Source organism: Sinocyclocheilus anshuiensis, unplaced genomic scaffold (assembly GCF_001515605.1).
Source record: "Sinocyclocheilus anshuiensis isolate Anshui unplaced genomic scaffold, SAMN03320099.WGS_v1.1 scaffold1038, whole genome shotgun sequence".
In the NCBI taxonomy this organism is placed as follows: domain Eukaryota; kingdom Metazoa; phylum Chordata; class Actinopteri; order Cypriniformes; family Cyprinidae; genus Sinocyclocheilus; species Sinocyclocheilus anshuiensis.
Window position 1 is genome coordinate 928689 of NW_015536540.1, and position 10797 is coordinate 939485.

Below are 10797 nucleotides of genomic sequence, written 5' to 3' on the forward strand. Positions count from 1 at the left end.
CCAGTGGGGACATAATTATGGATTATAATGACTTATACTGTTCTTTTTACGCGTTGCGTTGTGTATCGGGCTGCGCAAACATTAAACCATGTCTGCATTTGTGATCGTAGAAATGACAAACAACAAGCGCTACTCTACACTGCTCAAACTCGCGTTTCAATCATCAGTGGCAAATTCATTAAATATGAAAACTTACTTACAGCAGGCTGCGAGTCAGAAGCGCCAGACTGTCCTTGCAAAGTTGGAATTGCCCCACTTTATAGAAACAGACACCGATTCTACCAGTCAAAGTTTGGACACACTAGATGGATTTATGATAATAAAATCCTTTGCTTAAATGCCTAAAATACAACATCTCCATAACTTTTAGTTATATACTACCATTCAAAAATTTGGGATCAGTCATTTTTTTTTTATAAAGAAATTAAAATTCACTCAGCAAGTACACATTAAATTGATCAAAAGTGACAGCAAAGTAATTCGTACTGTTACAAACGTGCTGCTCTTTTGAACTTTCTATTCACCAAAGAATCCTAAAAAAAATATGTATGGTTTCTACAAATTGCAGCACAACTGCTTTCAACACTGATGATAATAATAAGAAATGTTTCTTGAGCACCAAATATCAGCATATTATTACATAGGAATAAATCACATTTAATAGCATATTAAAATAGAAACAGTTCTTGTAATATTTCACAATATCACCGTTTTACTGCATTTTTGATCAAATAAAAGCCTTAAATAAAAACTTAAAAAAAAAAATGTTACTGACACCAAACTTTAGAACGGTAGTGTATAAATAAAATAAATATTTTTAAATATCTTCCATTTGTGTTATTTCATCGTTATAATTAGGCCCTACTATTATTCGCAAATGAGTGGGGTGTGTCCACTTTTGTGTTTACCGTAGTAGGTTACTGAATGAATATCCTATTTGCATGATATTACATAATACTTCAACGAGCACTGTCATTTACCATGGTGACACAGACACTGTGTTCGTCAATAGCGGAACAAACAAACGCACTACTAACGACTTCAAACCACCTCAGCAGACTGACAGAAAACTGCTGCTGTTGTTTATGTTTCTCGAGCGCTGCAAATTCAACCATTTTTATGAGAAATCCTCAGCGCGTCGCATATAATCGCGCGCAGAAGTATTCTCGTCATCATTGCTCAGAAGATTCAACGATGCGGCAAACACACCAAGCATCCTTTAAACAACTGCTTCATATGGGTACCGCGACTCTGTTTACAGAGCATAAACAGCATCCAGCTGTTCACCACCCTCCCTTCTGATCTGTCAACACGCCAATGTCAGTGTCGCCACCCCGCATATAACGCTCCGGAGAAACGATGCAAAACTTGCAGCGTCCCGCCTGCGAATAACGCATATTTCAGTGATGCAGCCATCTGGAGAAATGTACCTGCAGTGGAACTTACCGGGGAGGGATCCAGCACGAACGCGCCCTAGTTATGAAAGTCAAGTGATTATTATACCGCTGGATGCTTCGGCGCTGTTTGCCCGTGGAGATGACGGTGCAAAATTCTGTGGATGATCACTGCTGGACACGGGGAAAGGTGATCTGAACTGATCTGATCCAACTCGGTGTTGCCCCGTAGTGCTTCAGTTCCACACAATGGTGGAGTGTCACTGGGTGTTTTGCACAATGCAACGATAGATTTGATCTATTATGTGGGAGAGAGTTTATTGCCTTCCCATGAACAAATGCTTTTCTGTTTGATAAACTATACAGTTGTGACCCAAAGTAATGCACCCCAAGCCTCACTAGGGACTGAAGCATTTGAATCAACTTATGTGCACACCAAATGAGTTCCAAAAGAAACATTAAGCATGAAGTTCCTATAACTGGTAAAGCATCCCGTTAACAACGTCAAGGTCATGGGTTCGATTTTTTTCCCAGGAACACACAAAATGTGGCCTATATTTAATGTAAGTCAAGTCAAATGCATAAATGTAAAGATTAGTATATAATATTTATAATTAACAATAAAAACTAAATGATTAAAACAAAATATTAATATTAATTAAAATATAGGCTACTATAAATAAATAAAAAAACTGATGATCATAGTGAAAGCTGTCATTATTGATTATTTTGTATTCTTTTTATTATATATAGTAATTTTTTATTAATTTATTATATATTTTGTATATTGTAGAATTGTATGTGTGTGTGGTAGTTAACTAACATTAACTTACAATAAGCAAGACATTTTTTACAGTATTTATATTTTTTAGCATTAGATAAAAGTACAACGCTATCTAACACAGCACCAGTCTCAGTGCCAGCTTCAGCCTATTGTGCAAAATGCCTACTGAAATTAACCCTCTAATGCACTTCATTATGGGTACAGCTGGGTATGTTACGATGTTTGAAGCTGTTGGGTGGTCCAGATGAACTGCTAAAATGTACATGCACATTTCTTCATTTAGGAGATGCTTCTAAAACTTACTTCAGTACATTTTCTTGTGTCTTTTAGACCAAGTCTATTGGCACTGAAGCCCACATATGTGTACTCTAAAATAAACTTTCAGCAGATGTACAGTCTTAAGGGTTGTTCACACTAAATGATAATTATAATGATAAATAAAGACTTTTAAAAATCATTCTAATAATTAATAATAATTTTTTTCTTCAGGTTGATGAATGATGAAATCATTAACAGCCAATCATAATCTATCCTGGTTTAAAGAGCACTGGCATTTAAAGCAGCAGACCACATAACTGCAGCATGCTTGTGCAGGCCACATGTCACGTCACTTTCACTTTCTTATAATATGCGTTGGTGTGGATGTTAATATAGTTACTGACTGTTATAGTCAGCTTTTTAGATATCATTCTTGGTGTGAACAGCGTTTACAAGTGGGCCAAAAATAATGGTTACTCATATTGGACACAGAGCCATATTCACATCTTTGTCCAATTAATGCTCTAAAGAATGAAAATGTCCCCCTAATACCAACTGCCACCACTTAGTAATTAGAGCCCGACCAATATATTGTTTAGCCGATATTATCGGCCGATATGAGCCTGCCGCCGATATATCGGAGATGATCGCGGCCATTCAGTCAATGCTGGTGTTTGTACTGTTTGAACTCATGTTTATCACATCGGTCACATCGCGCATTGTCACTGGATGCAGTAAACGGATGCCTCGTTCTATTTATGACGTGCTGACACAAAGTTCAAACGATTTTCAATGGTCGCTTTGTCGCGTCGCAGACACGATGTCAGCATAGTTTGTCAGTACAGTCAGTAACGTAGCAGAAGCAGATTGAAAAGTTAGTATCTTTCTGCAGTCCAATAGACGGCAGTGTGGTGGTGGCTTGAGTCTGTTGAATGGTGAATTAACGCTACGTTGTCACCTAGTTGGAGAGACTCAATGCTCAGTAAATAAACAACAATGTCCTCATCTTTTACTCTCACAATGAGCTTATCATATTCATTTGCTACATTAGTAGGGCCCTATGATTTCCGCAATGCAGAAAACATAGACGGAATCGTGGAATCCAGCCATAAAAACGGAATTTACTGTATAACGCGGAATTTCATGGAATTTGTCTTATTTTTGATGAATAAATAAAAAACAGGTCAGTATATATATATACACAGACTGTGTCTGTGAATATTAAACTGCAAAAAGACGATTTAAATACGAATGTTCTGTATGTTCATTTGATTACCAGAAAATACACAACAGACCTTGTGAAAAAAAATATTATTAATTATTATTATTTATTAATTTCAGATGTTTACATTTGGAAAAGCTGTGCTTCCTGCATAAACCTGCCCCTGTTGGTTTGGCAGTAGCTTGCTTGCCCTACACAGCTACCTTATTTAATTTCTTAATTCAAGTTATATATATTTTGTTCTATTTGTGTTAAGTTATTTATAATAAGTGAAGTGAAGTTTACTGTTAAGTGCACTGATGTCAGACTCATTTTGAATAATAAAGTTTATTGTTAAATTGTTAAATACCCCGCCTCCACTACATAGGCCTATGTTTGTCACATCATTATAAGTGTTTGATCAACACATTTGAGTTATCATTGCAAAAAAAATGTGTTTATGTATATATATATATATTCTGTTTATGTAGGCTATATACTGTATTCTATAAAGAGTACCAGTCAAAAGTTTGGACACACGAATGGGAAGTGTGTCCAAACTTTTGACTATACTGTACTATAATATAGCCTACACATAAAGAATATCGGCCGATATATTGGTATCGGTCTTTTTTTACTCCCTAATATCGGTATCGGCTCCCAAAAAACCCATATCGGTCGGTCTCTATTAGTAATAGCAAAAAACAAATCATGGTTCTTAGCAACATATTAAATTAAAGACTACTGGCAATAAAAAAAAAGAATAAAATAAAATAAAATAAAAGATGTGCCATTAAATGTGAAGAAAGCTACACTCTTCAAGCAACAGGGTTTCAAGAACATAAAACAAAAGCTTTATGCTGCTTTAGTAATTAAAAAAAACAATATTAAATTTACATTTAGTATTTTTTATATCTCTTAATCTCCATTAACATAAAACACAAAAAGCACCTAAAACTAAATATTTAAGGTGCGTTTTGAACAGACACCTAAATAAAAGTCAAAAAGTCAAAGGTGTCAAAACGGATTTGTTTTAAGTTTATGAATTTTGAACCCTATATCTATATGACAGGAGGAGACATTCAGATTTGCCATTGCCATTCTCACCTGTTCAGCAGACGCTGAAGTCACAGTACCAGGTGCGATGGTGACTTTCAGGTGCCGTTTGTTTCTCTTCCTCACTGTTGTAGAGGGCTTCTTTTCTTTCTCTTCCTCCTTCTCATCCTTTCCCTCCTTCTTTTCTTCCTCTTCCTCTGTCTTCTTCCCGTGTTTTTCTTTTTCTTTCTTCTTCTGTTTCTCTTGAGAGAGAGGGGTTGCCAGTTTGATCACCCCGACGATCCCCTCATTTAGCAGAGCCGCTGAGACACTCTTGTCCTTCGGCTTCTTCTTCCGCTGAAAAAATAGTGAAATCAGCATATTAATTTGAAAGCTGTAATAAACCCTACAACCGGAACTACCTTTCAAATGTATGCAGGTTAAAGTAATTTTAGCCAAGACAATTCTGAAAAGGCCACAAAAGGGTTATCAGTGGGTTTAGAGAATGTTCGGCTATTTCTGACGCCCACTGCCTGGATCACACAAAGGAAGTCCCTATGTGACAGTCTGTGAGTGTGATTAAATCTGTCAGGTGCACAATTAGGAGGCCATTTCTATCAGACAAATACGTGTTTAAATAGAAAGCAGGTACAAGAACATTATTCTAGCTGGCTTTTATGTCAAGGCTTGAATCAGGGCTTTTTAATTACCTAATGGCCATTACCAAATGAGATTGCAGTGTTTGTACCTAACACTTAAATCCAGCTATGATCTGACATCCATCCTCACTAAGAAAAACTACAAAGACCAACTTGAGCAGAGCATTAAAGGAATATTTCACCCAAAAATGAACAGTCTCTGAACAGAAATCACTTGCTCATCACCAATGGGTGCCGTCAGAATGAGAGTTCAAACGGCTGATAAAAACATCACAACAATCCACACGTCTCCATTCCTTCAATAACATCTTGGGAAGTGACAAACTCCTCTACATCTTGGATGGCCCGAGGCCCAGAGGGATGTACATTTCCAACAAATTATCATTTCTGAGTGAAATATTCCTTTAAATAAACACTACTGTTTAAACACTAAAGGAGGAAAATGGAAATTTGTTTGCCTTGACATCATGGAGACAAATGCAAGAACTAAAGCGTATTTTTCCTCCCTCACAAAACACATCATGTACAGCCGCAAAAGTGCTTGGAAGCTTAATTCATAACTGAACATCATTGCATTAGATACAAAAGATCAAACCAAGTAGCATAAATACATGCATCATAAAATGAGGCAAGTTTTCTCAGAACTAACTTCACTTTTTTGCTATTACTTTTAACTAATGAGTAGTAAAGTAACAATAGTGGATGTAATTAATATATAAGTCACTTGCTGCGATCTATTTGAATAACATTCATACAATTTCAAGTGTCCAAATTCTTTTTGGTGCCACTGCAAGGTATTGCATTTCAGAATCAACATAGAAAATGCAAGAAATTGTATTGGAATTTTTTTTTTTACTTTAATCCGGGTTATTGCAGTACTCAGAATAAATGATTATGGCCATCATCATTTTGACCATCTGTTCCGTAAATTGCACAAACAAATCTAATATATAAACTTTATCTGCCTCTTCTCTCGGGCTGTGAGATAATGTCATTTGGATCTGTTTTTCTCTCTGTCCACTTGGAGGACAGGGGAGGAAACAGCCTTTTGTTGTCCTATAACAGTGTGCAGAGACAGTGTCTCCATTCATGCAGACAGAGCTATCACAAGCCATCTCTGTCCGGCAGTCTATTGAACCAGCATGAACACAAGCCTGCACTGACAACTCACCCATAGACTCAATCATCTTTGCCTTATAAAGCAATTATTATGTGTTCATCATTCATAAATTATAAGTAATAGTGCATGTACACAGCTGTTTTACTGTGTGCCTACATATACTGAGTAAACTGTGAGATTCTAAGATGTTTTTACCTGGATATACAATCATTTGCATATTTAATTATAGCAAAGTAGTGCCACAATCAATTATAGCAAAGTATTTTTCTACAATATATATAAAAAGGGTTTTGGATCACTGAAAAGTTGCTGAAAGACCTGTGTAAAGCGTCATCAAAAGGCTTATTTTACAATACTGGCCTCTAGAGGCGGCAGGGTAAAAGTACATATTCGTAAGGCATATGCATATTCGGAATGGCATACTAGCATGCTAATATTACTGTTTTTGCAGTATGTACGCTACTGTTCAAAAGTTTGGGGTTGGTAAGATTTTTTAATGTTCTTGACAGTCTCTTATGCTCCCCAAGGATGCATTAATTGATTAAAAATACAGTAAAATATTAATTTTGTGAAATATTATTACAATTTAAAATAACTTTTCTATTTTAATATATTTTAAAATGCAGTTCCTTTTATAGCAAAGCTGATTTTTTTTTTTATCAATCATTGCTACAATCTTAAAATAATCTATTATGCTGATTTGGTGCTCAAGAAACATTTCTTGTTATTATCAATGTTGTGTTGCTTACTATTTTTGAGGAAACCTTTGCAACATGCTACAGTTTTAAACGTTTACCATTACATACTGCTTCAGATACAATTGCAAACATTAAAAATGGTAGTATGCAGAGTATATTACGCAGTATGAAGCATGCTAGTATTCCATTCTGAACATAACCAAGAATTTATGTTCAATTGTATCTGCACACTACATATATGCAATTTGTGTTGTATGAGAGTCTTGATTACTAATGCACTTAGACAAATATCATTTCAGCATCATTAACTTAATAACAGAGGATGACGTACCTGGCTCTGGTGCTTTGTCTTTGACTGTTTCTCCATGGCTGAAACAGAAACACAGTATTAAATTAGTTAAAGGAAGCTCATGTGGAGGATATTAAACTATGTCTGCCCAACCGAAATACTAAATATAAAGCTTCTCAACTGTGAGTCACGATATTGATTGAAACATTTCATAAGGAGGTGTGTGTATTTGTTTTTTTGGAGGTAAATACACGTATATAAACACACTGGCAAGTATATAGGTTAGAATTGTGTGCAATTGTCAAAATCCCTGTCACAGTAATCATTTAAACAGCTTTGAACCTTGACCCCAGATCTAGTTATGTGAACTGATTCTTCACTCTTTCAAGCTCAAATGCATGTCAGACCCTCAATGTTTTCTTTGAAAACACATGGCTGCTACACCGCAAAATCCCCAGTGAAATCAACTCTGCTCAGAGTACATATTGTCCCAATCTACAGTGTTAAAGTAACACTGAAGCAGAGTTACCACTGTTGAAGATTATGTGATCCGTTTTCACGTCTAAAAGCCTGAGCAGTAGTTGTTCATCTTCAACATTGTTAACAGCGGGTTTTCTTTACTAATGCTCACTCATCAATTAATTAATTGCTTAATTATCCCATTAACTTTAACTCGGCTTCAGTGTTAATTTAACACTCTGTAGATTGGGACAATATGTACTCTGAGCAGAGTTGATTTAACTCTGGGGATTTTGCGAAGTACGTTTATGGAAATCTACAGGAATGTGTTTCATTTATTCAAAGAATACACAACTGACAGATTTCACTGAAAGCTACAATTAGTACGTCCAATTTAACAACCATCGCTTTGTGGTCTCGAAATACGCATTTCAGATCTTGGTTTGGACATAGCCAAAATCTGCAACGGCTGCCATTGCATAACATCCAAAAGAACATTTAATTTAGGGATACTGCTTGACAAATAGTAAACTGTGATTTGAGGCTTCAAAACGCCCCTTCAGATGACGTCAAATAAAGAGTACATGACAGTGAACACACAACTCAACCACTTTTCCATGCTGTGCCTACTAAAAACAGCCAGTCATGGAAAACCAGCATTTTGTTGCCACTGCAAACAATTTTTTTCCCTTCCTTAAACTCTCTGTATCTACTACTGATCCGGAAAGAGCTGAAGAACATCAGCAGGAACTGATTCCAGGTCAGTTGAGTGAGAATAAAAGCAGCTATATTACCTGAGAGGTATCTCTCCAGTGGGGAGGTGGAGCTTTGGCTTCCCCAGCAGCAGAAGAACAAGCTCCAAATCAGGACGGTGGCCAATACCAGCACAATCACCCAGAGCAGCCGGGCCAGAGCCGGGTACGCCAGGGCCCAATCTTGCAGCGCGTCCATACTTAGCCACTTTTCCTCTTCCCTTCTGTCTACTCCCCCTTTCCTCTTGTCTAGCTCCTGTAGCTGCTTCTCAGTGGCAGATGGGCAGCAGCTGTGCAAGGCCACAGCCCACGTCAGCTCTGGAGGAGTGCGTATACGAGCGTGTGCGTTTTCTTCACTGAGCCGAGCGGCACTCGCAACCCTGCCTGGAATATCCAGCAGCCACTCCCAGGGCAAAACATCTCTCACTCACATACACACACCCTCATTTCACTCCGGCTCCGAGACCTGTTGGTTAATGGTAGGTAGGAGCAGAGAAATGCACCCGAGGCGATTTAAAGCGACAATGTAGTTCACTTACTAGGTGTGCGTATAAACGCAGAGAGCATGGAGATAATGAATGCAAACAGTGGCCTCGAAATGTGTTTGGACACTTGAGTCACACTTATAAAAAAGATCTTGATGGGAACTGATTACATACAACGGCTAAAAAAAGACTGAGATTAGTCATTGCTAAAACGGCTGAGTAAAGTGGTTAGTTCTGAGAAGGTCTCTAGAATCATATTCACACTTTAAAGTGTGACATCCGTAGCTAAACACTTTTTAGGCTTACCGTTTATTTTGTGATGAAGCAATTTATGACAAAAATATTCTTCATCCCATTCAAAACTGGATTTGATGCTTTTACTCAGAGGTACACTATTGGTCAAAAGTTTGGAATAATTTGTGAATACGATTTTGTTTTTTTAAAGAAATTATTATTTATATAGAACGGAATTAAATTGATCAAAACTGACAGTCAGGGCCGTCCTTAGGGGGGTGCAACTGGTGCGGTTGCACCGGGCCCCGCGCTTAAGGGGGCCCCACAGCGAACGGAACGAGGGGGGCCCCACTGCCAACCTCGCACCGGGCACGCGTCCTGACGGCCCTGCTGACAGTAAAGACATTTACAACGTCACAAAAGATTTCTATTTCAAATACTGTTCTTTTAACTTTTTATCAAAGAATTCTTAAATGAAAACAATTGAGCAGCAAAAACAAACAATTGATATAAGAACCATATTAATAACTGGCACAAATTGAGAACTAAATCAGCATATTAGAATGACTTCAGAAGGATCATGGCTGCTGAAAATTCTATTTTGCCATTACAGCCATTTTTAAAATAAAGTATTAATATAAAACATTTTTTTTTAATTGTCGTAATATTTCACAGTATTACAGGTTTTACTGGATTTTTAGTCTTGGTGAGCATAAGACAATCAGTTGTAATTATTCCAAACTTTTTAACGGTAGTGTGGATGCATTAGTCTCTATTTTGATGAATAAACCAAACTGATCAGGTTCCAGGAAACATGCATACAGTAAGTTCCAAACAGCACATTTTCCACAAGCATTTTGTCTGGAGTTTGGATGAAATATAAAAATAACTAAAGGAAAATCTGCTATTCAGAGGAAGCTGGTCATTTATGAGTCACAACAGGATCTTTCCATCTCGGTTTGCTTCTTTGACAACACACCCTGTGTTTTCACCCTCTGGCCCAAAATTACCTGGTGCCCCCAAAATCAAACACAGATGCCCAACATTCCTAGGTTTTGGCTTGTAAACACACGGGAAAATCAAGAAGGCTTTAAAAGACATGATGATCAGTCAGGCAGCTGGTAATGACTGGTTTGCGGCTGTCTTTGGGTGACTAGTCAGACAATGGTGGAAAAGTTAGTCACTGCTGCCACCTACTGGATGAGACATGAGCTTAGACATTACTTGCGCATATTCTGAGATGGTCCTCACTGCAGAACACAAGATCCAGGGGGCGAGGTTGGATCCAGATCCAACTCCTCCCACCTTACATATACATAAACCTACCTGTCTCCACCCCCTGATCCCTAAACCCACCCATCTCCATCCCTAAACCTACCCATCTCCACCCCCTAGATGTGGCTCCAACCCCACCCCCTGGATCTTTGTT

General features: G+C 37.6%; 1 protein-coding gene across 2 annotated transcripts in view; it reads right to left on the reverse strand.

Moving 5' to 3' along the window:
* LOC107697034 (plectin-like) overlaps positions 1 to 9173 on the reverse strand; it is a 108418-nt gene extending 99245 nt beyond the window's left edge. For both annotated transcript variants that reach the window (XM_016497668.1, XM_016497676.1), the window contains exons 1-3: positions 8692 to 9173; positions 7481 to 7518; positions 4745 to 5029 (exon numbers count right to left, since the gene is read on the reverse strand). In XM_016497668.1, the coding sequence (XP_016353154.1) occupies positions 4745 to 5029; positions 7481 to 7518; positions 8692 to 8848 (480 nt within the window). In that variant the 5' untranslated portion in view covers positions 8849 to 9173. The remainder of the gene's footprint in view (positions 1 to 4744; positions 5030 to 7480; positions 7519 to 8691) is intronic.
* Positions 9174 to 10797: the final 1624 nt, after the last annotated feature.